This window comes from Equus asinus, chromosome 6, assembly GCF_041296235.1.
Source record: "Equus asinus isolate D_3611 breed Donkey chromosome 6, EquAss-T2T_v2, whole genome shotgun sequence".
Taxonomy (NCBI): domain Eukaryota; kingdom Metazoa; phylum Chordata; class Mammalia; order Perissodactyla; family Equidae; genus Equus; species Equus asinus.
The window spans coordinates 65,464,592-65,492,420 of record NC_091795.1 but is presented as its reverse complement, the minus strand read 5'-3'; the positions used below and the strand labels follow the sequence as shown (position 1 = coordinate 65,492,420).

General features: G+C 34.1%; 1 protein-coding gene across 6 annotated transcripts in view; it reads left to right on the top strand.

Moving 5' to 3' along the window:
- Positions 1-27,829, top strand: part of CAMKMT (calmodulin-lysine N-methyltransferase) — a 372,589-nt gene that overhangs the window by 14,628 nt on the left and 330,132 nt on the right. For all 6 annotated transcript variants that reach the window (XM_014833329.3, XM_044772352.2, XM_070512170.1 and 3 more), the window contains exons 2-3: positions 145-317; positions 9,959-10,023. In XM_014833329.3, coding sequence (XP_014688815.1) covers positions 145-317; positions 9,959-10,023 — 238 coding nt within the window. The remainder of the gene's footprint in view (positions 1-144; positions 318-9,958; positions 10,024-27,829) is intronic.

The following is a 27,829-nucleotide window of genomic DNA, read 5'->3' as shown; positions in this document are numbered from 1 at the left end:
CTTTTCTAGTTGTCTTCAGTAGGAGGTTTGTCTGAATGATCTAATCTGCCATTATCAGAAATGAAAGTCCCCTTACCACTTAAACGTTGAACACTTAACTTATATTTATATAATATGACCACAATATTTGGTTTTATTTCAAAGGTTCTGAAACAAAAACATCTGGATGATTGTCTACGACATGTGTCTATAAGAAGATTTGAATCATTTAATCTGTTTTCAGTAACCGAAGCCAAAAAAAGGGAAACTGAAGAGGGAGTTGGTGCATGGGTCCAATACACAAGTGTCTTCTATCCTGAATACAGTGTTTCCTTAAGGTAATCATCACTCTAGTTAAGATTGTTTTTAAGGTATTTTTCTCTTGTAGAAGGAAAACAATGTAATAAGAATCTTATTGTTTATTCTGTTGAGTGTGCAGGCAGTCTTTATCAGAATTTACGTTTTGCAACTTTGTGTTATGAAATCCTCCTGCTTTAACTAGTTCTTGCTGTATTCTCAGACTAAAGAAAAAAATTCTCAGGAATGTAGTGGCATTTGAGGATAAAGAGTGTTGCAAATCAAAGGGTTCATTTAACCATTCTTTCATAGTGTTTGATTATGACAAAAAGCCAAGTTCTTTTTGGGGCAAAGAAGGCTGAAAGTGAAAACAGAATTTTTCCAAACTTCCTGTAGTAATTATCTGAAAAAAGTCAAGCTTTGGTATTTTTCTCATTCATGTTTTGTCACTTTCAGAGTAGAACCTTAAGATTAGAAGGAGAAAATTCAGCTGAAAACACTGGTATTGTGAGAAGGATACAGACTGTTCTGGCTTTAAAAATTATTAGAAAAGAGATGAGAGTTGCAAACTGAAGTAACAAGATACCATTTTTACCAAATTAATTTTCTCTCACAGTCATAGTCTAGCATGTTGCAATATTTCTGTAGGTGTTTGATTTTATAAAGTCTGCCTTTTTGACAAGATTTCACATTTTGAAAGGTAGGGAGGAGCACATTTACAGTAACTCTAAGAGGAGCGAAAAAACCTTTTAGGTGGAAATGTGACTCAAAAAGATTAGGTAAGGCTAGGAATAATTAAGAAAAAGTTTTTACAAAGGATGTCTGTATGTGTCTTGAACTATTTTAGTTAAAATATCTAAGCTTTAAAAAACACTATAATAGCTAAAAATTTGGGATTTGGATAAAAATTGACTGGGCTGGACAGGGAAGAACAGTTAGGATCTGGTTTCATAATTTTGCTTTACTGAAAAGTCCACATGGAAGATAAAAACTTAGCGATTTGTGAGCTTGCCTCTACATTCATTATGAGATTCTAATTACAATACCTCAACCGCTTTACATTCTGATGGAGATAATTAGTTTAGTGCTTGGTTAAGAAGGAAAGAAAAATGCACTAAATGCCTGCTGTGTGCAAGATACAGAGCTAGGTGCTTTGAAATACTCTAATTCATGTAATCCTTACAATAACTCTGTGAAGTAGGAACGAAGGTGATGAAACAATTGGAAGATGGTATCTATAAGGAAATTAAAGAGAAGGAGAAACAGAGTGATCCAGGCAGGGTCTTCAGGTATAAAGTTCTAAAACTTATCTGCTATGTCCACTGGTAACAAGAAGCAATAAGCGTAAACCGTACTGAGAGTAGTTTCCTGACATCTTCAAGGCCGTGGGAAGGGGTAGCTGGAGAGAATGTGAAACCTGTTCTTGAGAGCTTTCAAAATAAGGCATGGCTCTCCACCTGGTGGAGCTGACCCTGATGTAGCAGGAAATCGGGCTAGAATGTGAACTGAGACTCCTCTCTTAACAGCATGATTCTTTGTGATGTATCCATTTTTGACAGTAAAAAGAAGTATGTCTATATAAATATGACATTGAATCCTAATTTATGGAGAGAACACAGGTGACCGAGCTAAAATTTTGGCCATGATGGCTGCCAAGATTTTTTCTCTTTTTTCAAACCAGTTAATATCTCTCCACATTAGTAATACAAAAATAATAATGGCTTAAACATACAGAGTTCTGGAGCTGAACGTGATCTTAGAATAAATTTTAAAAAATTCTAACTTGGCTGACTGTTGAGTGCCTGATATGTGACAAGCACTGTTGTGAGTGGTTTACCTGTATTCGCTTATTTAATCCACACAACACCTTATGAGGTAAATAGTTACTATCCTCATTTTACAGATGAGGAAAGTGAAGCCCACAGAGGTTAATAACTTGATTGTGGTCACTCAGCCAATAATTGATTGTGCCTCTATTCAAATCCCGGTGATCTGGTTCCATGGCCTGTACTTCTAAAAACTTTGGTTTTGAAATAATTACAGACTCCCAGGAAGTTTCAAAAATAGTACAAGGAGTTTCATGTACCCTTCACCCAGCGATCTCCATTGGTAACATCTTATATAATGAGAGTTACAGCCTGCACTTTTAACTTCTGCACATTCTGCCTCTCGTGAGGCAATCATGTATCCATTTATTCATTTTACCATCAAGGGATTGAGGCCTAGATAAACTAATTTCCTCACTGATTATTCTGAGCATTCTGTTTCTCACTCCATAATCCTGTTATCGTTTAGGAAATTGCTGAAACTACTGAAATTGCTTAGGTAGGGGAGGATTTCTGCTAAGAATAGTTCATTCCGTTCCATTGCCAGTTTTATTCACGTTGATTTTTACGGTCACCACTTTTCCTTGTTTTCTGTTATGCGCCCAACATGGATCTGCATTCTTGTTCCTTTGCCATCTCAGATCAACTCTTTTCTCAATCTGTTTCCATGACACTTCTTTAGCTACCTTTATCTATTTTCTTCAGTATTTGAATTGTGAGCATTCAAAAGTTTTAAAAAATTAGTTGCAATAGCCCAAAGTAGTGGTTTAGAAAGTAGTTTTGGAATGGAGTACCATCATCTTTCTCTATATTTTTTCTTTGTTAAATCAACACTATGGAATTATTTTTAAAAAGTGATGAATAGTTTTAAGTAAATTCAAATCAGTAAATATTTAATAGCACCTTCTGTGTAGATAACAGAAATATAAGCTGCACTATCCCCAAGGAGCTTAAATATGTGAAAAGTTAAATAAAAAAAAAATAACTAAATAAGAAGGAAAGTTATTCCTTCTGTTAACTCTCACCAGGCAGTGCATAACTAATTTCCTAATGAGAGGAAGACTTCACATGTGTTAGGAGCTTAGAGATGGGAAGGCCTTGAGCAGGAATTTAACTGGATCTGGAGATATGTGAAAGTTCTGGGAGAAATCATTCCAGATGGAGGCAAAGGCACTAGAAAATATACGAGGGGAGAAAATGCAAGGCAGAATCATCAGAGGCTGCTGAGAAGGCCTTCACAATGCCCAGGGGGAGGAATAATGATCAATGCATGTTATATGGTGGATCTCCTTCTGGATTTTAATAAAGAACTGAGCATTTGGGATGTTTTATTCTTTACAAATCATACATATAACCCCCTTTTCACTTTCTCAGTTCTTATTGCTAAGATCACCTACCACAATTCAACAGAGATGATGCATATATGGTGATTAATACTTATCAATATTTGTTACTAGTTTTCTCCTTCTTAAAATTTCCCTACATATTGATTTCTGTTCCTTTGAAGTTTTATTAGTCTTGAAATGAATACCCTAAGAGGATAAATAACTAGATATTTGTGAATTCACAGTATGTAGTTGTATCTTGTTTATATTATTAAAAGGTATATAAGCAGTGGCCTAAATTGAAACTTTGACCATTATTTTCTGTCAGCTTTATATGATGATATTTAAAATGAAGGAATAAAGAATTTCCCTTGGTGACTTTTCATCAGAAACAAAAATCTGGACAATGTAAAACTTAGGTTATGAAATCCCCAAGATCTGTTGTCTTTTCTGTATGTCTGAGGATGGTTGACACTTTATTCCAAAGTGAGTATTGAGAGTTAGGAAATTAAAATCCAGGGTATGACTCTTAACTTTATTCTTTGGTAAAGTCTTCTTGTCTTTCTGGTGCTTTATAGAAGAGGCTCTTGCTGTTAGATACATGCATGTGTAGAAGACTAGTATATACCAGGAGATGTTTATACTAAAAATCTTTCAGTAAAAATTCCCTCTCCCTGTCTTGTAAGCTGCAGTTTGTTATTGTATAGAGTTTACCATATAGCTACTAGAAATTGTTCCTCACCCTCCATATTTCAACTTAATTTGAGTGCAGTAGGAATTTACGTATTCTGGAAGCTTTAAAATACTTCCATTATATTTGGAATGATCGGAGTGCCTGAGTTATTTATTTATGAATGTATACATCTCTTAGGTGTGGAAAAAGCTGAGAGGCCTGAATTGTCCTCCTTTCTTTGAATAAGACTACTGTTGCTTGGTTATTACTGAATTGGAAGCCTAGCACTCTTGGCTTTCAACTTGTCCTGGGGAGCTTAGAATGGGCAAGAAGTCAAGAATGATTTTGTCTTTGACTGAGTTGCATCTTTCTAGTACAACAAATGCATTGTAGTGAGATAATATATTGCTTCTCTAGGGAAAGGAAAAAAATAAACTCTCTCTCCACTGAATTTAGTATGTACTCTGTGAGTGCTCACTAAATGGAAGCTGGTGATGGGAATGATATGCTTATGAAATTAGACGTAAAAGTATAGTTTTAATGTTAGTAGTGATATTAACAGCAGAGGTGAATATTGAAACAGCTTTTGTTCTCCTGCATTTTATTTTGTGTGTTTTTTTTGGTGAGGAAGATTCACCCTGAGCCAACATCCATTGCCAATCTTCCTCTTTTTCTTTTTTTCGCTTGAGGAAGATTAGCCCCACGCTAACATCTGTGCCAGTCTTCCTCTATTTTGTATGTGGGATGCCTCCACAGTATGGCTGATGAGTGGAGTAGGTCCATGCCTGGGATCCAAAACCGCAAACCCTGGCCGCCGAAGCAGAGTGCGCAGAACTTTAACCGCTCAACCACAGGGCTGGCCCCTTATTTTGTATTTTTGAAGGAACTTTATAGAACCTTAAAATATGATCCAGTGTATGCAGAAAATTAAAAGAATAATCCACTGAGTCTTGTTTTCATGGACCTTAAATCATAGATATGGGCTAAACATAACTTAGTTTTCTTGTTTGTTTTGAACTGCAATCATGATCATTTATGTAGCTTGCTTACAAGTACATATATTCAAAGTTTCAGTAAATTGAATGTTCCCTTGACATTTTTTCAGATTTTTATAAATTACATGTAGAGATCATCTACTAGTTTTCTATAACTAGTAGATAGAAGAATGAAAAAAATCTCTTTCTCTGTTTACTTTTGAAAGAGCTCCAAAGCAAGTTGCATCTAGAATCATGTTTTTTAGACCTTTTTAGACCTTTTCCGTCTGAAAACCTCTCCTCTTTGTTCTTCTGCAGCCTTTTAGGGCCCATTTCACTCTCTGGCTTACTTTTTCTGTTTTGTTGGGACCAATTTTCTTTTTAATCAGGATAAAATTCACATAATCTAAAATTCACCATTTTAACCATTTTGGATTATACAATTCAGTAGTTTTTAGTATATTCACAATGTTGTGTGACCATCACCACTGTCTAATTCCAGAAATTCTTCATCACCCCAAAAAGAAACGCCATACCCATTAGTAGTAATTCCTCATCTTCCTCCTCCCCTCAGCCCCTGGCAACGACTAGTCTACTTTCTGTCTGTATGGATTTGCCTATTCTGGACATTTTATATAAATAGAATCATACAATATGTGGCCTTATGTCTTGCTTCTTTCATTTAGCATAATGTTTTTGATACACCCACGTTATAGTATTTATCAGTACTTCATTCCTTTTTTATGGTTGAATAATATTTCATTGTATGGATAATACCACATTTTGTTTATCCATTTATCAGTTGATGGATATTTGGGTTGTTTCTACTTTTTGGCTATTATGAATAATGCTATTATGAACATTCATGTACATGTTTTTGTGTGAATATATAAGTTTTAAATTCTCTTAGGTATGTTTCTAGAGGTGAAATTGCTGGGCCATGTGGTAACTCTAACTTTTTGAAGAATGGCCAAGTTGTTTTCCACAATTGCTGTACTGTTTTACCTACCAGGAATGTGTGAGGGTTCCAGTTTGTCCCCGTGCTTGCCAGTACTTGTTATTTTTCTTTGATTGTTATTTTTTATTATAGCCATTCTAGTGGGTATGAAGTGATATCTCACTGTGGTTTTACTTTGCAGTCTCCTAATGACTAATTATGTTGTCCGTGTTTTCATGTGCTCATTGGCCATTTTTGTATCTTCTTTGGAGACATGTCTATTCATGTCCTCTGCCCATTTTTAATTGGGTTCTTTGTCTTTTTTTTTTTGAATTGTGAAAGTTTTTTTATATATTCTGGATACTAGACCCATATCAAATATGTAACTTGCAAACATTTTCTCCGATCCTCTGGGTTGTCTTTTCACTTTCTTGATGGTATCCTTTGATGAACAGTAGTTTTTAATTTTGATAAAGTTCAACTTACCTATTTTTTCTTTTGTTGTTTGTGCTTTTGGTGTCATATTATGCCCTGGCTTACTTTTATCCTGTAGTTTCAATCTCTTGATACCTTCAGGCTTCAAACTTCTCCTCTAGTAGATTTGTTGTTTTTCGCTCTTCAAGTAATTATCTGCCCCAGTGACTTGCTCCTTGGTCTTTACTCCATAGGCGATTCTTAGGAGAAACTCAAAGGTCTTCAGTTCTAGGATAGCTTTAGGTGCTGTGAAAAAAATTGGTTAGCTTTAGGAAGAAGAAACTGGCTATCGGTAATTTTTTTCCTCAGCTTTGTTGAGATATAATTGACATAACATGTAAATTTAAGGTGTACAATGTTTTGATTTGATACACCTATATTGCATTATCATTATATGATCATCACCATAGCATTAGCTAACACCTGTATCAGGTCACATAGTTACCATGTATTTTTTTGTGGTGAGAACACTTAAGATGGCTATTGGTAATTAAAGGCTTGGGAAACAATGTAAAGCTTTGGAGTTTAGGAAGAAGATGGAGTGAACTTTTTATGTCCTGGATATGTTGGCAAAAAGTTGTCATTGTTATATAACATTAATTACCAGTATAATGCTAAGACTGAAGTTTGATAAAGCCCCTTCCTTGTAGGTATTACTATCTAACCACATTCCTCAGGCAGGACCTTGGTAAACAGTTGAAACATTGAGGGTAAACAAGATCTTGTAGAGTTGACACTTGACTAAAGTAGATGACTCAGTGAACAAAGAGCAGTCCTTGAATTTGGGACAAATGAAAGGGAACTTGAAATAATCAAACTGAATCTTTACCACACTGCTTTCGTGGCAGTTTTCCTATAATCAATACCAGTTCTTATACTATTGAAGACAATGATTATTGATATTATTCTTTCATGAGATGCCATCTTTTAGGGTTTCTAGGCTTCATAGATAATTGATTTTCATTGTTGTAAGTTATGTAGAGGTATAGGATTAGTTTTACTGTCTCCCTACTCCCTACCCTATTAAAGAATATCATAGGGTTCACTCTGTTTCTTGGCTTCAAGAAATAATACTTTCAAGGAGAGGCAAGTTCTGCTTCAGTGATAAGTCTGAAAAAAATCGCACTTTTAATTTTGAATAGTGCTTTTAACTTTTAAACATGCATTTTGCTTCAATTGTCCCAGTTTTTGTTTTTTAGAAATAATTAACTTTTTGCAAAATATCTGCACCTTTTTTTACTCTTGTCTCAGATTTCATTTCAAATGTTTATTTCATTCTGAATTGAGAGAGAGAGTGTGTTTGTGTGTGTTTGTGAGAGAGAAGAGAGGGAGAGAGAGAGAACGTGAGAGAATGTCTATTAAAACTAGACCCTAAAGGCAATTCCACCTTTAGGAATTTATCCTAGGAAAATAATCAGAAGTGGGCTCAGTGATGTTTCTACAAGGATGTTCACTGCAACAGTATGCATAATAGCGCAAAACTGGGCACAGTCTAAAAATCCAATGTAAAGTGTTGGTTCAATAAATGATTGTGAAAACAATCATTCATTGAACTACTTGGCAGCCATTAAAATCCTGTTGCAGGAGAATACTTACTGATGTGGGAAACTGTTTACAGTATGTTACAGTTAAATGAAAAACACAAATTGCAAAACAGTATGGACAATGTACTCTCAGTTATGTAATGAAAGCTATATGAGCATGGAATAAAACTTGAAGGCTATGTACCAAAATACTAGCTGTGGCTATCTCTGTATAGATAGGATGATGAGCAGTTTTTTCTTGAAGGAACCATATATTCATTTTATCTTTAGGAAAAAGTTTTTGGAGTTCTTCGCAGTATTGCTGATCATTATAATAGGTTCATCTTATAATTTAGATGTTAAATACTTTGTTCCTTTTCCTCTCGTCTCACACATATACTGTGGTTTTCCATGTTAGAGTAAATAACTTCATCTACACCTAGAATCTTGTATGCACAGAGAAGATACAGAATCATTATGTTATGATGAAAGTTTGATTTGTGGTTGGTAACTTGGTTTCCTTAGAGTAAGACACTGTTGAGCCCAGTGCTTATTTGACCAGTGATGATTGCAAATAACTTTTTGCAAATTTAGTCACTCTATCAAAGAACTGAGTCTCTATGATAGAAATAAAAAGTTCTGCTAAAAAGGGTCATATAGTTTATGTGTATTCTCTTACTCTATGTATTAATTTTCTAGGGCTCTCAAAGCAATACCACCGACTGGATGGCTTAAACCACAAATTTATTTTCTCATAGTTTTGGGTCTAGAAGTCTGAGATCAAGGTGTTGCAGTTTGGTTTTTTCTGAGGCCCTTCTCCTTGACTTGCAGGTAGCTGCCCTCTTGCTGCCTCTTCACATGGTTGTTCCTCTGTGCACATGCCCTGTTATCTCTGTGTGTCCTAATCTTCTTTTCTTATAATGATACCAGTCATATTGGATTAGGACCACCCAAATGACCTCATTTTTACTTAATTACCTCTTTAAAGGCCCTATCTCCAAATACAGTCACATTCTGAGGTGCTGGGGGTTAGGGCATCAACATATGAAATTTGAGGGAGACGGAGTTTAGTCCCCAGCACTATCATTTATGATAAGTTTTAATGACAAAGTTAAAGTAGTGTTGATGAAGTAGATTTTATTGTGAATTATTAATGGTTATTTTAAACTATTATAACATCCTAGAGAACTACAGCTATATGTGATATAGGGGAGAGTGTAGAAGATTGTAGATGCAGTAATGCCTATTTTTTATCACCTCTGGAAAAGTAACCCAAATCCTATGACCTATTGACAGTTGGGTCCATTTGTATATGAAGCCTAGTATCTTTTATAAATGTTAAAATATTGGTCATCAAATTAAATATTTATAAGACTGTTAAGTGAAGAGAAGTTAGAATTAAAGGGCGTGGAATTAAGATTAGTGGGAAAAAGATACAAAAAACTTGCTCTCTGAAATTTAGAACTCCCTATAGAGGGAATGTGCAGACCTGAAGATTGGTTAGTTCCTTGTAACTGAAGTTTTGAATTTGTTGGGGTGTTATTGAGGAAATTTTTGTATCATTGAGTGTGGTTCTGGAGGTTCCTTGTTTATTTTGCTTTTGAGATTCTCAAAGTGTAAGGTTTGGTTTCTTTTTTTTCTTGTCTTTAAAAAGATTAATAATTTACCTCACTTTTATGTAACTAAAACAACAACAACAAGAAAACTATTCATTAATACTGTAAAATGTGGATTAATCGTCAAGAAATGTCATTACATTAACTATTCTGAGGACCATATTCTGTTATTTCTTTTCCTTCTCCCTCTAGTGGGCAGAAAATATTTAAAAAATATAACATAGAAGGGTTTATTAGTTTTGAATGTGTAACAATGCACAGTCTCAGCGTTTTAAAAAATTAATAAATGTTAATATTTCAGAATCATTAAATAAAATGCTTTATTCCTTTCTAGGCATAATAATGGATCTTTGAATGTTGAAGATGTTCTTACCAGCTTTGACAATACAGGAAACGTTTGTAAGTTGTATGCTAGCTGTATAGAAATATTTTTAGTGTTTTAAAAAGTGAATTTATTATTGGCGTTTTTTCTCACTAATGTTTATTATACTGACTAATGTGTGTGTGTGTGTGTGTAATAGAAACATCTGTTGTTTATAGCTGCAAAATAAGCCTCATGTAAGACATACCTAGGGGCCGGCCCTGTGGTCTAGTGGTTCAGTGTGGCTTGTTCTGCTTCGGTGGCCTGGGTTTGGTTCCTGGATACGAACCTACACCATCATCAGTGGCCATGCTGTGCCAGCGACCCATATACAAAATAGAGGAAGATTGGCACAGATGTTAGCTCAGATGAATCTTCCTCAGCAAAATAAAATTAAAAAAAAAGATGCACCTACTAATGGGATAAGGGAGTTTTTACAAGTTGCAGTTGTGTGTGTGAATGAGTGTGAGTGACAGAATGTAGGTCAGAAGGAACAGTGGACTCTCCAGTACTGTCCCTTTTGTTTTTTGTTTCCTTTTTGACCTCAGTTAACCCAACAGAAGGCCTGTCTCTTCCTTGTTTGCTGTGTTTTGGGTGCTTTCTTTTCCATTTCCTTCTGCTTCTCTCTTTCACTATAGCATAAACCCAGAATATGTTTTCTTTGCTGCTAATATACTTTAATACCAGAATGTTTTTGTTTTATGCAATATTATAATATTATAGAATATCTTATCTTTTCATCTAAGCCTCTAAGTTGTGATAGATTGCTCCACTGAGAATAACATTTAAATAATTATAAACTAATGTCATATGATGAAATCAGCCAAGAATGTCTTTGCATCACTGCATTAAACAATACCCATATAGGAGCTGTATACTCCTTCATGTGTGTTGTATAGAATATTTCTCTTAAGGTAATGAATTATCAGTGAAATATGATCATTTTAAATGTAAAAATTGTATTCAAATACTTTTTTTCTCAAAGCAAATTTCAGAACTGTAACTACTTATTGTCTGAACTTAAATAACATACCTTGCTGATAATACTACTTTATCAAATGCTTTCTCATTTTAGATCTGCATAGAATAATGTCTGGTAAACTTCAGGCAATAATTTTTTTTTTATGCCCACATTATGGCAAGCTTTTGATCGTAGAGAAAAATATCTATGTATTTTGTCACTGAGGAATCTATAAATATCCTAAACTTATTTCAAAGTATTTAAAATAATGTGAGTTTCCTTTTCATGGATAGTGACAGGTGTACCTTTTAGTTTCTACATGTTGGCACTTGCTGAATTCTCTCCCACTTAGGCATATCTCATATTTTTATTGGGAACCCCAATAAAATAAAAAATAAAAATCCCTTGCCAAGACTAGGCAAGGGATGCTAATGGTGGTTGAGGAGACATTCTCCTTTAGTTCTGGAATAATGTTAAATATCATTGTCAGTCTTATGCATACGTAAGTTAGGACTATGATCCTAGAATGTTATATGTGAAATTTTTGATTCAGAAATGTAAAAATCAAATATTGTTCCCAGTGGCTCAGTATGAAATAGGGCCACTAGCTGGCAGCATTATGTAAAATAAAAATATTTTCCTAAAGGTCCAAGCTATTATTTTATACATGAATAACTGTCTTATACTTCTCTAAGATTTTTTTCCCATCAAGTTGTTCTTCCCTACCCCCTAGTTGTTATTGCATTGACAAATGGAGAAATCGCATGTTAAAGGTATTTTTTCACTGCTGTCTATCCTTTGGTAGAAAGGTTTGAGTCTTTGGAATGAGACCCACCTACATTTGAATCTTTGCTCTGAAATTCGTCTTGAGCAATTCATATAATCTCCATGAGCCTCAATTTTTTTCATCTCTTACAACTGGATATAATGTACAGAAAGTGCGTAACATTCTACATTCCTCATAGTTGACATTCAATAAATGGATACTATTTGTTAATTATTACTGGTGATGAGTACCTCTAAAACTTCTTTCAGTTTTTTCCTAATAATGAAGATAATATTATTAAGGGTCATTCCAATATGTTAAAATAAACTATTTTGATTGAACTAACAGGGAAGGAAAAATAGGTCAAATTATCAAAATAGTAATTTATTAAAATGTCATGTCATGAATATGGTCTTAAAAACCTGAATATATTGCAAAGCGATAGAAGTGATGTCAAAAATAAAACCTATTAAAACATGTTGTTTGGTGTAACTTTAATGTTATACTCTTTTTAAAAGAAAAATCTGTATCTATATTTTACCTAATGATAAATTGGTAAAGTCCTGTTCCAGTAAAGCAAATATTGATTATAACTTTCATATAACCTTTGCCAAGGCTTAAAGTGATCAAGGATTTGACTTTTTCACTTGATGCCTCAAATATTTGATTTTATGCTGTGGTATTAGGTTGAGTTTGTGGCTGGAAAACCCAGCAGAGGGCGCCACAATCACAAGTCTGTCTCACAGCCCACTATAATTGGAATAAATAACTTGAATAATAACTGTAAGTTTTCATCGTGTAAACATATAAAGATCTATGTTTAAACATTTCCATTTGATTTATTTCTTACATATTTAGTATGTTCAGCAATTCATGAATACAAAAAATAGATTTTCCTGCCTTTTTTAGTTCATTTTGTTTTTTGTTTTAAGTATCAGTTTAATTTTTAAACTTCTAGCTTTAAATAAAAGAATACTTTTGGTCTTGGTAATCTTGATAGAAAGGGAAAGTTTTATACAAGAATATCATTTCCTAAATCATCACTGCGGTAGCACACTAATAGTACACGAAGGATATCTAGAATGAGGGGAAAATTTCTAATACTATGAGGGAACCCATAGATAGAGTTATCCATTTATCTCAGGAATTAATTTCTAGATGAATATAATTTCCTGATGATAGAAAAAATAAAATATTTTATAGTTACAAAAACCTGATATGTATAATATATTCATGGTTTAGTAGAGCCATTAATCTAAATTTTAAATTAATTTAAAAAATCAAGTAGTGATTTTATTCATTTGTAAATTTTCAAAGATGAGATCAGTCTTACTTCCTGAATTTGTTCATGCTCTAACAAAAAATATATGGAAAAATCTTGAGTTTTGGAAAATAAATCAAACCTCTAGATAGTGTCTTACTTCCTCATATATTAGAAAAGAAAATATTCTCTATATTTACCTTTATTATTTAGAAGTGTTGTGTGTTTTTAAATGTATGACCTGCAAAGTGTTTTATGTTTTTGAGGTATCTTTTCACTGTTTGAATTCCTTTGAATGTTGTAGAAATTAAAATGAATCTCACAAGATATTTCTACTTAATGATTCATTGCTATATAAAATATGATCCTAATCTTCTCTCTGTGTATTTATTTTTGCTATTGTGGAAAACAAATTATTTTGAAAGTCAGGCTTCCTTTGTGCTTACCTCTAACTAGGGAAAGGTGTGCATATTTCATTCTCTGGGTTCTGTTACTTGAGAACGTACTTCCTTTTAAAAAATAAAAGCTGCTCTATGGAGAGGTTGTGTCTGCTATCGATTCATCATGCCTGGAAAGAGATACCGTCAAGCTACCTGGGGAGAAGTATAGGATGACATCCTTCACCTCAAATGAGGTGCTGGCGGCTTCTGTGTTTCATGTAACATCACTCAGATTCTTTGGGTAACAAGAGAGCACTCTGCAAGCACCGCAGCAGATCTCTTGCTTCTGATTTCTCTGTGGGCAGAGTCTCCTTTCCAGCCAGTCCCTGACCTCTAATCAAAGAAGCCTCATCATGCTGTGTCTCTTCCAAAACCATTTTCTCTCTCTCCACTGTCATCTCTTTCCTCTACTGAAATGAATTTTTTCAAAGATTCTCTTCAGGGCTTACCTGATCCAAATTTGGCTGTCATAGTATATGATATAACTGTGTGGTATTTGTAAAATCTCATCAGCGCTTGGGCGTATTGTAGCTTCATTTGCACTTTTTTAGCACATCATCCTTCGTTTGACAGCATGAGCAGACGAGTTAATACTTCTCATGCAGTTTGTTGTATGCAATATATACAATATAATGTGTATAAGCCTTTAAAAGATAGGAAGTCAATAGTTATTATATATCATTGCAGTAACCTAGTGTGAATCAGGATTCCTGGCTAACATTGCAGCTTAAATTTGGAGAATGTATTGGTGAGACCTTGCTGCCATTCTTTGAAAATTTTTTTTTCTCCTGGCTGGGCTACGTGACAGGACCCTGTGGTAGTTGGTATCTCATGGTTTCCTGGAGAAATTTGTAGACCCCTCTGCCTTCTATACTCTTACATGTGATGATGGTAGTTTTTCTCCCCCCATGAATCTTAGGCTCGACTTGGACTTTTAATACACACAGCTACAGTCTCCTGCTTCTGGATCCTTCCTAGTGGTCTGATAGTGGGATCTGTTTTGTGATGTATACAAAACTGATCTCTTTCAAGTTAATAATCAATTATTAAATAAGGAAACATTCTTATTAAAATATAAAATATTTTTACTTTCTACTTCTATTTGGGAAACCAAAGGTAACTGTATCTTAGAAAATATAGTCCAAATTTTTAGTTTTTCTGTTTCATTGTTATTCTGCTACATAGTTAGAGTCCGTAATGCTGTTGGAATTATCAAAGCTTCAGGAATGTCAGATTAGCCTTAAAATTTTTTTCCTCATTTAAATAAAGGTATATATGAGTGTGTGTATTATAGGTATATGATGTATATATGTGTCTATGTACATAAATGTGGTTTATGTACATACACACACACATATATACTCGGCAAGGTAGTTTGATTAAAAAATGAGAAATTTTGGCTTTTATGGGTAATTGCTCTATTTTTTACTTAGTGGGGTCATGGAAGGATCATGAAATACAAAGTTCAGGTTTTAACTCTGCCACTTACTAGCTGTGTGATTGTAAACAAGTCTTTGAATGAATCTTAACTCCTTATTAGAATTGAATAAGAAACAATAACTACCCTGTAGTGTGGTAAACGTAGTATTAGATAATGTGGAAACACTATGTAAACTGTAAATAGTATTTGTATTAGTTTTTGTTAGTATTAATATCATCTGCCTCATTTATTCTTGAACCTTTTCAATATCTTTGGGATTGGAAAATAACACAAGATAGGAAATATTTTTGGTGTGTGCCATCCTGTTTTAATATTTTACATTATTTTGTTATGTATTTGTTATAATTTGAAAACAGTGCAAAGCAACACAAAACAATGTGATAGTGCAGAAATATGCATATAAATCAGTGTTTTAGAATAGAGGGTTCAGAAAGACATAAACATTTGTGATTTATCATTGATGAAGATGGAATTTCAATAGAGGAATGGATGGATTCTTAAATAAATATTACTGAGACCATTAAATAGGAATTTAGGAAAAAATAACAAAGCTGAATTTCTCCTTTATACTGTATACCTAAATAAATTTAAGATGGATTAAATATTTAAAATCCAAACTCCTTGATAATTCAGATGAATAATTTTATGATATTGAAATAAGGGAGGCCCTTCTAAATGTGACCCAAACCATACCCCGTGATTTGAAAGATGGATAGATTGATTAAATAAAGATTTAAGGTCACTTTATTCAAAAAGCGTCAAAAAAAGTTGAAAGATAAATGACAAACTGGTAATTATTACTTATGACATATATGCAGACAGAGATGTATTCTTTTTATTGTGTAAAGAGCTCCCACAAAGCAAGAGCAAACACAGACTGCAAATCTTTAAGAAAAAAACAAAACGTCAAAAATTAGGAACAATTATTTCACAAAAGAATGAGATGGGCATTCTCATCTGCTGTTGGTGGGAGGGTAAATTGATTCTACTTTTCCAGGGGCAATCTGGTGATATCTTTCATAATTTTAAGTGTATCATTTGACTAATTCCTTTTCTAAAAAATAATGAAACCAGTATATAGAGCTAGAATGCAAAGGGATTCATTGTGGTACAATAAATAACTGGAAAAAATGTAAATCTTTAATTTTAGGCGACCAGTTAATCATGGATATTTCATGAAATGCAATATTATGTAGGTGTTCAAGATCTCTAAAACATATTAGGTTAAAAAAATTATGGCAGGGAATATGATCTTATTTCTGTAAAATACATATGCCCATTAAGTATGTGTATAGGTATATATATGCATAGAACCGTATCTTAATGTTCATAATGTTTCGTTGAGGTATTGGGGTTATGAATAATTATCACTTTCTTCTTTATACTTTCAGTATTGTTTGAATTTTTTATGGCATGTATTACTTTTATAGCGAAAAGGCAATGTTATTTTCATTTTGAAAAAAGTAGGTACTCTTTAACTTCCATATTGAGCATTAATTTTTTTGACTGAAAGCTGTGATAAAATCTCACATTGGTTAGGAGAGCACTGTGGAAAAAAGGGAGAAATTCATTTTACCAGTGGAAAAAAAAATTGTTTTTCAATAGCACTTTTCTCTAAGGAGCTCACGGCATTAACATTACATGTTAATGTGTGATTCTCCCAATACATTTATGAGATAAGAAATCAGAGATCAAATCATTCTAGCTCCATTTTAGGTCAGGGGAGTACAAAGAGGTTAGAAATTCAGTCAGTGACAGAATATTGAGCTTGGAAATAGATGATTTGTAAGTTCTGTTAAAAAATAAATTTTAAGGTTCAGTGTAATATATGGTTGGTATGCATGGTAATGGTCACCTGCCCTGAGAGTAGAGGAGGCCCCAGTGCTAGTGGGGAGCTGGTGGTATGCAGCAGTGGATTTGGCTCTTAGCCCCTCTTGAGGATCACAATGTGTATGAAGTCTTTGTTAGAAAGACTCCTGGAGGGTAGGTTGGGTCCCTAGATGGTAGTTTTCCTAGCCTTGCGTCTCCATCTGTCTGACTTCCTAGTTTCATAGTTGTTAGGGCAGTTTTTCCTTTTGATACAATATTGGGTAAGCTGCCCCTAAGCCATAAATAGAGTCCTGTACATTTGTTATTACTGTTTACCACGAAAGGAACATTTAGAAGACGTCTCTTTTAATTCAATTTAAAAATTATTTTAAATTAAAAATTAATGAGTTGGAATGGTTCTCTTTGATAATAGAAGGTACTGCTATTATGAGAAAAGACTGAAATAAACGCTATTATCCTTTCTAGATTCATAACATATTAATGCTTAATCAGTACAATAATACTGGAAGATATTTCACGTCTTTGTCCTAAACCTGCTAGTTTTTCCCTCCTTTAAATATTTGAAGTCATGTTCCTAATTTAGGTGCTTCTGAGTTTTAGTAGAAGATATATCAAGCAAGTCTTTTGTTTTTTCTCTGAGCAAATACTGAGTAATACTTCTTTCTCTATTGTCTTTCAAATAGCTACCATTTCTTTTGCATCCCCTACAGCATTTATCAGAAACTTTGTGAATATTATTCCCATTTAATCTTCTTGACAACTTTGCAAGGGGTGAGGAAACTGATTCTCAGGTAAAGGTAGCTTGCTTAAAAATTAATATTTAGTAAGTGGTTGCACAAGAATTTATAGCTATGCTACTATATTTCTTGAAGTTAGCATTTCCCCAAAATGACGAGAAATGAATTTTAAAAGTTCACGGTGGGAACTGAAGCTAAAAGTGGTAACTTGGAGTGCTAGAAAATAACTTTGGCAAATGGAGAAGAATTCTGTCCAGTGGATTGCGTCTCAGAGGAGACTGATTAAAGGTCACTCGAAAATGGGCTCTCTAGGGATTCTGAAGGGTAGTTGACAATCTAATGGATTGGGGATTTGGGGAGTGAGGATAGGGGCAAAAGAATGCATTTTCTTTTAATAATCTAAAACCAAATGTAGGTTTTATTTGAGTGGGTTTTTTTTTCTTTTTGGAAAGGGCTGCTTTTTGCTCAATAATGCAATACTAGTAATAATGATTTGTGTTTTTACATAGCCCTTTCTTTAAGGTGCTCAATGTATTTCTCAAGTGTATGGGCTAAAGTGATATTTAAAAATTGCTTACATTAGTCACAAAAAAAGCTTGACTAAAAGGATTTTCTTGTCTTTAGCCAAGTTGTTTGGATTGGGGACAGCCTTTCCCAGAAAACTGTGGATATCTGGACATTAGTGTGGTCTGTGGGTGCCATACCACTCTATGAATGCTTGCCTTGAACAAAATATTTGATGATTTAATGAATTTAGCGTTTGTGTATGTGTATCTCCCCGCTTTATCTTCTCCTCTCTCTCCCTTCGTTCTTTCCTACTAGCCCCGACTCTGACTGTGTGTGTTATATCCTGGGGATGTGGGATAGTTCATGGAAGGAGTGAGAAAAGCTTTCAGATCATTCTGTCTGTGTAGGAGTTGGAAAATGTGGACTATTATATATATTGTAGATGCTCCATATGCTCATAATCTGTTCATATTCATAATCATGTTCATAATCATAATTTGTTCTAGTATAGAGTCTTTGCTCCTGGTGGTAAATTCATGGTTTCTTTGAAACCTTGGCCCATCCCGGTTGTTGGAGGTCAGGCTTCTGTGTCTTTGCCATTTCCCAGGGGTCTCTTGTAGTTTCTGACTGAAAGAGGTGGTGGAACCTAGACTTACAACTTAAAGTATCAGTTTTAATTGTGTGATAGTCACTGAAAGACAAATAATATTTTGATTAATCCTGGACTTCAGTTTTATTTTAATATCTGACAACTTAATCAGGATTTAGTGGGCATTGGTTGGACTGCCATTATATACAATGAGAAGTGATACAATAAATTGTATCACACAATTTAGCACTCAATTTTGTATCATATTTTGTTAACTATTTGTTAATCTTTTTCTCCCAAAATAGAATTTAACCCCCAGATTGCAGGCACCATAGCCTCTCTGGTTCAGTCTCAGAGGGTGTTAATCTAAAGTCCATGCAAGAAAAGTATTTTCAAAGAACTTGTGTGTTTTACCTCTCTTGATTAAATGATGTGAAAGCAACATACAGTTTTTAGCAATTTTTCTTTCCTTTTTTTCCCTCTCCTATCCACTGCCATCCCACATTGCTGCTCCTTCAGCTCCTCTTAAATACAAAACAATTAAACAAAAAATTTCAGAAAACAATTGTACCTCTTGTATCTATCATAAGACAACCATTGTCTTCCTGTTTCTCCTTTTCCTTCTAATCTCCATCACAGTACTGTGGAACTAGCCTGTCAAGGCAGGATCCTCCTTAGAGGGTATGAGCCTGTGTAGGCAGACTGGAGAGAGGGGAAGAGACTGAAGCAGACCAGTATTTTTTAGTTAGGGTGACTGACAAACTGTCTGGTGTGGTCCCAGTTTACACCTTTTATTAGCATAATTGTTAATGGTGCCTCCTTTCACTTGCAAAAGTGTCCTTGTTTGGATGATAAATTATATGCCTATTTTTAGAAGACGGAAAGAGAGAAAGATTGGAAGCTTCCGTTAATTATTTATATGCAGTCTTACTTCTTTACTCCAACACAGTACCTTGTACAAGGTCTGGCTTAAGTGATATTCAATAAGTATGTATTGATTCATTAAAATCTTTAGTTTTTATTTCAAAGAAATTCATTCATTCTACGCAAGCATAGCTGTATTTGATACACTGTTCTGCATAACAGAGAGGTAAATTAGGTTTCGATTTTAGAGGACATATACCACAGGCCCCATAGAGTAATAGAAACTGAATTTAGAACACATCCGTGTTTTGATTAGCTAATGCAATAATTGGGAAAAAAATTGAATTACTGCCAAGATTTGAAAATAGAAAAATTCACATAAAAACCTATATTTTCGTTTTCTCTTGGAGAAAAATAATGAGTTAGCAGTCTGAGTCTGAGCTCACGTGGTAACATTATCTGGAACTGAGCAGATTCTCCATTTTGCTCCCTCACCACTCTACCCGTGGATGTTTAAATTTGCAACCTCTGATATGCATGTACTATATTTGGAGGCATTTAAGACATGTTTGTCTTTGTATTATCTACTTAAGAAGAGTCCATTTTAATTAGTTATTTTTTTAATCAAAGCTAATTAAATAAAATACTTGTAAATTCTTTTGGAGATAAGCCTCTTTTAATTCAACAGGTTAATCATTAATCATTGGGAGCTATTTTTTCCTGTACTGAGAATGGCAACAACTGTTAACAAATATTTATGTTGTTCAACAGCCAGTACCTTTAAGCAAACATATTTTTGAAACAATCGTTTGAGTTAAAATTGTGAAATATATTAAAAAATGAAATTGAAAACTAATGTAGAGCTACAGGATAAATTTTAAATATTTGTGAGTGTATTTGTGTGTCTGTGGCTGTCTATGTACATGTGTGCATATATAAAATGTATAGTAAACTTTATTTGCATTTGCCTCTTCTTGTTTATTTATAGATTGGAAAAGAAAGAGCAATCTCAACAAATGTTTATTAAGTGCCTATTATGTGCTGTCCTGCATTTTCAATTCTCAGATGATTTTTCAACTTTGAGCTACTAGGAAGGAATAAAACATTCTTTCTACACATATTGAAGAAACTATTAAACTCTGGATTAAACTATTAAAATCTGGATAAATACTTCAGTGTCTGATGCATCCAGGTACTTGGATGATCTCTGTGAACTCTGTCTTAAATCTCACCAGCAAATATCTTTTAAAAGTAATTTAAAATAGCTACATTGCTTCATCAATGAAGAATTCACCCTGGTAATAATTTTTAGAATATTGGCAAGAAAATGGCTTGAGTTACTCTAACTACATTGTTTATAAATTTAATGGTATGAACATACTGTCTCAGGACATGATTTTATTTGTATATTTTTAAGGCTTACCATATTTTCAGTTAAAATTGTTTGTATGTAGAGCATCACCTTCATGTTCATGAAGTCTTTTCTGATGCCTTCTGCCTGTTCCAGTCTGATCTCTAGGCCTTCTACAAACCTTTCGTCTTGAAGTCTCCCTTCACTGTCGTCCTGGGGATTCTTTTTGACTCCTTTTTTTTGTTGGATCTCATTTCTCAAATCCCATGGCTTCCTCTTTGTTTATTCTACCATTTTGGAGGATTATAAACTCCAGTAGCTTCCTGAGAAAGTAACGGGATGTAATTTTTTGAGAGCTCGTGACACCTTGGTTGGATATAAAAGTGATAGAATTTGAAAATTTTACAGCAGTGTGTTGTAGCTTCTAGTATTTGAGCAGTACAATGCTATTCTAATTCTTTATCTTTATTATGAAACCTTTTAGTTCTGTCTGGAATTTGACAGAATCTTCTCTTGTTCTGTGTTCTAAAATTTTGTGATGTAATATCTTCATGTAGCTCTATTTTCACATTATGTTGGACATTTGGTAGGCACTTTCTATTTAGAAAGTCATATTTTTCAGTTATGGGAAATTTTCTTGAATTATTTCTTTAGTGATTTCTTCCCTTTTGGTTTGTTTGGTGTCTCTTTCTGGACCTTCCATTTTTTGAATATTAGATATCCTAGACAGGTTCTCTCATTATCTTTTCATCTTCTCTTTTGCATGTTTTTGTCTTTTTCTTTACTCTTAGGCATATATCTATAACTTTATCTTTCAACCTTTCTGTTGAATTTTTCATTTCTATTTTTATGCTTTTAATGTCTAAAAGCTCTTTGTTTTCTTTTCTTAGTCCTCTGCATTGCATTCTTTTCATATTCTTGATTGCTTTGCTCAGTTTTTCTGAATATATTACTGAAAGTTTTTTTCTCTCCCTTTCTCTTTATTGTCTCTGTTTCCTTAAGTTACTTTTTCTGTTTGTTTTCTTTGGCCTCTGTCTTTTAAAATAGAGCCTTCATCAAACATCTGGTGATCTCTAAAAGTTTTGTACTACACAACTGATTGGATGCTACAATAATATCCTAGCTTGTTGATTGTGGATTTCACTGTGGGATGATCTGGCTGGGCTGTTTCTTGGGGAATCCTGGATGTCTGTATGTTTAGGTGTTTCTCTTGAGCTGGTCTGTTTCCCTGAGAAAACTCTTGAGTCTGCTGCCTTGGGAAGTGTGTAATACCTTAGCTACTAGCATTTTGGGAATTGGGTAGGAAGAATAGTCTCAACATTCAGTTACTCAGTCGCCCTTTTAAAAAATATTTTACTTTACCCCACCACTACCCTCCCTCAACTGCACGAATGCCCTACAGTCCAGAGATCCTCAGCTTTATGCTCTTTGGAAACTAGATTGGAAGATATCTGACAGAGTGGAGAAGGGTTAGTTGCCAGTTGTTTGGAGTGAAAGATAAAATTTCAAAGTCTAACTGCTTTGTAAATAGATTTTCAACAAATCCTCCTGTATTTAGCCCATTCTCACCTCCATTCACAGAGAAGTAAATGGCTTCCCCCACTGCTGATTTAGGGTTCAGCTTTTCTCTGTTACTTTCTTGTGCCTTTATGAACCCTTGTTTTATTTTCAAATCTACTTTATTTTAGGCGAAGTTTCAGGAAGGGAGCGGAAGCTGATGTCTAGATTCACTCTAACATCTTTAACACATATACGTATCAATACAATACATACATCAATCTCACATAAATGCTGTAACAAGTCAAAAAGAACAATAAAATTTTTAAAACTTCATTTAGGTAGACTACATATTGTTCTTGTCAAATCCACACTAGAAATAATATTTCTGGTTTAAATATATTGAGATGAACCACCAAGGCTTTGCACAAGTTTTAGAAATTCTCTCCCCTTATTACTAAATTCCTCCTCAGCCTTCAAGATTCAACTCACATCATCTCCTCTATAAATCCTTTCCTGACTCTCCTAAGCTATAGTTCAGTGCTCGTTCTTATGTTTACCTGTAGACTTTTTTTTTAAATACACCATGAAAACATATCACATTGTATTATAATTGTGTCTAAATTACTCCCTAGACTGTAATCTCCTAGAGGCAGGAATGATGTTTTGTCTGTCTGTGTATGTACCGTGCCTGGTATATAGTGAATAATCAATAAGTGCTTTGTGGATTACTGAACTTAATATTTGAAAAAGGAAACTATACTTTAAATAAATAATTTAGGACATGGTTATTTTATAAAATGTTCATTGTACAAAATAATTTACTTTAGAATTTTTTTAAATAGCGCATGTCTCTAGTGCATTTAAAATTTCATTACATGCTTTTTTTCCTGAGGAACATGGTTATGTCTAATGTTTCTTTTGCATATATGTATACATATACATGTATTCTATATTGTTCTTCTTTAGTAGGGATGTTATTTTTATTTAAAAAGAAATAAATCTTATTTTCTTACACATTGGTGATGTTTTTCCCTCCAAATATCTTTTGCTGGGAGAGCACTAAGTGGCTATTCACCTAGCTTTCTGATCAGTGCCATATATTTTAAGCAGCTAGTTCCAAAATACATTCAAATAGCATGTCCTATTCCTCGTGAATTGATATTTCTTTGCTTAAATTTCCCACTCAGACCACCAGCAATCCCTTAAGTACTTTTCCTACCAGCTAATGCTAGCTTTTAAAAATCTACTTAATGTTACTCCTTTCTTTTTCTTTGTTGCCTCTGTCACTTAATATACCTCTATGCCTGCCTGATATTGTTCCTTTTCAAGGTCTTTTTCTGCTTTTAGGATGATCTTTCCTAGTCTCTTTTTCTGCTGTCTTAGATGCTTTGATTCTGCTGTTTCTCCATTGCAAAGAGCTTAGTATAGGGAGGAAGTGAATGTTATGGGTGACTTTTTTTTTTAAGTTATGTGCAATATTAAAGAGAATACAAAAGCTGGGGGTTACTATATAACTAGTGTTCCAAAAAAGGATTTTGATAAACCTTTAGAGCGATTCGTGGAGACAAAACTATTAAAATAGGACTTGTTTAAATTTCATAGACAAGAGGAAAAAGGGAACATTAAAATTTGGCAATTGTTAAGAATTGAATGATGGCTAAATGGGAGTTCATTATTTTCCATTCTCTTTATTTTTGTGCGTATTAAGACTTTTACATATACAAGGTTTAAAAAATTTGAAGTATCATTTTTTATTCCTTTTGATCCAGCAATTCCACTTTTTGATATCTGTCCTCCAATATAGAAGGACACCTGTACAGGGATGTTAATTACAGCATTATTTGGATTGGAAAAAAAAATACCCTGGAAATGGTGATGAGTCTATTCCTATCATTAACAAAATTGTTGGATGATTCATGGTGTATCTATACAATGGATTATTATGCAGCAATTAAAAAGAATGAACTGAGCTATATGCTGTATTCTGGAGGGGTGTCCAAGATGCATTGTTAAGTGAGTTGAGTAATGTGTATAACGTGATTTCATTTTATGAAATGAAATTGTGTGAATACGCCAAGAGCTGTGAAAGCATGTATACCAAATGCCAGTACTGGTAATTTCAGGAAAGTGGAACCTGAGGGGATGGGATGGAGGAAAAATTAGCTTTTTCTCTATTCATCTTTGTATTGTTGGATTTCTTTCACGTGTGTGTTACTTTTGGGGGAATATGTAGTAAGATTTTTAAAATAAAATATTTTAAAAGTGAGTGTCAATTCATCCATGATAATAAAAACTCACTTTAAAAATTTTAAAGAGAAGTGGAAAGTGATGGGCATAGGAAACCAAATAATGAATTAGATCATAGTTTGCCTTCAGAAAGAAAAATAAATGAATACTCATGTCTCTGAAATATATATTTAACTCTGACTCTATTCCTAAACTTCCAGCATAAATTATCTGGTGACAGTTAGAAAGAAAACTTTGGTCTTCTCTATATGAATTCAGTAGCCCATAAAAATTTGTGCCTAAAATTCACGCTTTTTTGTTATGGTTATTGAACCAATCTATTTAATAAATAAATATATCCTATTTTCAAGTGGTCACGTTTAACTTAGAACTAGGGTACCTAGTTATATCAGTCAGGGCTCTTTGAGTTCAAGCAACAGAAGCTCATTCTGGCTAACTTAGGCAAAGAGAAATGTATTGGAAGGATACTAAACGGGTAATAGAATTTAAGTTTCACTTAACAATTGGGTATTTCACTTTATGTTTTAGAATGCTTCTAATTATATTCCCTGCCTTTAATTAGCGTTGCACTGAAAGTTACTAGCCAAACACTGTTGTCATCTTGCCATTTAAGGATTAAACTTAGTTATCTTTAAAAAAGATATCATTTTTTTAAAACAGAAACTTATGTAGCATCTACTGTTTAAATTGTGCTCTAGTAAATGGTGAGGTTGAAGTTATAATTAGTTTAATTTGTTATGAGGTATAACTATTTAAATACTTATGGATAGTTTCAACCTACATATATTATTTTCGAATTGTCACCAGTGAATTTCTCTTTAATGTCACATCAATGTCTGTGTGTGTGTGTGTGTGTGTTTAACATAGTTTTTGGTTTATCTTTCTTTTCAGATTTTATCACCTTTTTTTGTGTGTGTGTGAAGATTGTTGCTGAACTAACATCTACTGCCAATCTTCCTCTTTTTGCTTGAGGAAGATTGTTGCTGAACTAACATCTGTGCCAATCTTCCTCTATTTTATGTGGGAGGCCACCACAGCATGGCTTGAGGGGCAGTGCTAGGTCCGTGCCTGGGATCTGAACCTGTGGACTCCAGGCTGCTGAAGCAGAGTGTGTGACCTTAACCACTATGCCACCAGACTGGCCCCTGGTTTATCTTTTTTGTTTCTTGTTTTAATGGCAAATTTCCAGGGAGATTTAGTATAAATACTTTTTCATGTTAAATTATATTTTTATATCTATGTTGTTCTTTATAGTTTCTGTCTACTTAACTGGAACATACTCATTTTACATTATGATCTTTTTAAATCTATGGAACAAATTCTTCCAGAAGTTTCTCACATTTCCTTTAGAAACCTCATACTAATTTTGACCATATTTTTTGAGTTAATTATCTGTGTTTTACAACAGACTCTTCTAAGTGGCTTAACACCATTATTATTATGAATTATAAATCATTTATATTATATATTATAAAAATTATATATTTATACATATATAAAAATTATTTATAATAAACACTGAGAATGTTTTTCATTTTGAGAAGCATAAAATTCTTCCCTATATACCAGATATAGGGAATACTTGCACTTATATAAAATACGTTGCACTTAGAATCTGGCTCATTTTTCTCCTTTTCCTCCTGTGGGGCCACATTTTCAACTGGTAGTAGGAGTGGCCGTGTAAATGGCATGTCCAGGGCCAAACTTTCTAACTATCCTTTTTTCCTTCCCTCTTCTCCTTTCCCCTTTGTTGGAGTCAAGATTTAGGCTCGAATATGGGCAGAGACTGGGAGGAGGTGGGTAGTGGGAGGGTACATCTAGGGTTGAATTTTCTGCTTTGCGGCTGAGAATTTGGTTACATATCAAGGGGTAGAGGGATTGAGCAAATAAGTAAATACATTGAGGATAATAGGAGCTAAGTTTCCCAATGTTAACAAATAGAATTATAAATATGGAAAGGGGAAAGGCTAAAACAAACCCTGTGGTGTTGAATTGGAATTGGAGGTATCAGTATGAACCTGTTGCTTTGCCAGATAGATAGAGGTGTGTGTCTGTGTGTGTGCGTGTATGTGTTTCCTAGCTGTGTCTGGGCCTGATAGCAGCACACCTACCACTCAGATCTTGATTTCTAAATATCATTCTGCTCCAAAAAGAACCAGGACTCTTTGAAGAAATGGCTGACTCTAGGGCTGAGAATTTTATGACATAAAATAAGGTAGCACTCAAAGACTGACTGACACATGCCCAAAGGATGCAGGAGCTGGTTTGAAGGAGTTACTGTTGACCAAGTCTGAGAAAATCTGAGCATCAGTATAAGTGATAGAAACAGATTGTAACCCTTTGGGTGAAATAGAACACTATGAATCCATACTAATATTAATAAATATATAAATGACGGAGAACAGAAAATGTTACCTATATCAGAATGTCATTTAGTAAATCTAGAACAGGCACTATATAAATCTAGAACCTTGGCACTAATGACATTTTGGGCAAGATAATTCTTTGGGGGGGAGTGAATGGGGAGCTGTCCTGTGCATTGTAGGATGTTTAGCATCATCCCTGGCCTCTACCTGCTAGATAGTAGCATCCTTCCCCACCCAGCCTCCAGTTGTGAAAGACAAAAATGTCTCAGACATTGCCAAATGTCCCCTGGGAGGCAAAATTTCATCCCCATATTCTCATTTGAGAATCACTGATCTATAGAGAGTGATGGAATTAGAAAATTACCTCTTGGTAATCATATCATAGTAATAACTGATTAATGCATGAATTATCAATGGATGCTAAAACAAGTAAACATTTGATGAGGAATAGGATATTAACTTAATCTCAAAATATCTCTCCACAAAATACTAACTACTTATTTACTAATAAATGCACATGCTTATAATTAACTTTGTAGTGGGAAAACCCAGCAGTTACCACCTTAACCAGGTAATAAAAATTAACATCACCACTAATGGGACAAATCAACATTGTGTGTCTCCTAATATGACCCACGGAAAGAGCCCAGCATTGCCTCTGTGGTATTCCTGCTGAAAATCGCAAGTCATGAGGAATATCATACAAACCCAAATCAAGGGACATTCTACAAAGTAATTGGATTACACTCTTCAAAAATGTTGATCATGAAAGACAGGGGAAGACGGAAGAACTGTTCCAGATTGAAGGAGACAAAGAGACACGATAACTAAATATACCATGTGATCATGGATTGGATCCTGGACCTATAAGGGACATTATAGGGATGATTGTAGAAGTTTGAATGGGGTTTGTAGGTTAGATGGTGGTAATGTATCTGTTTGCTGATTTTGATAATTGAACTGTGGTCGTATAGAAGAGTGTCT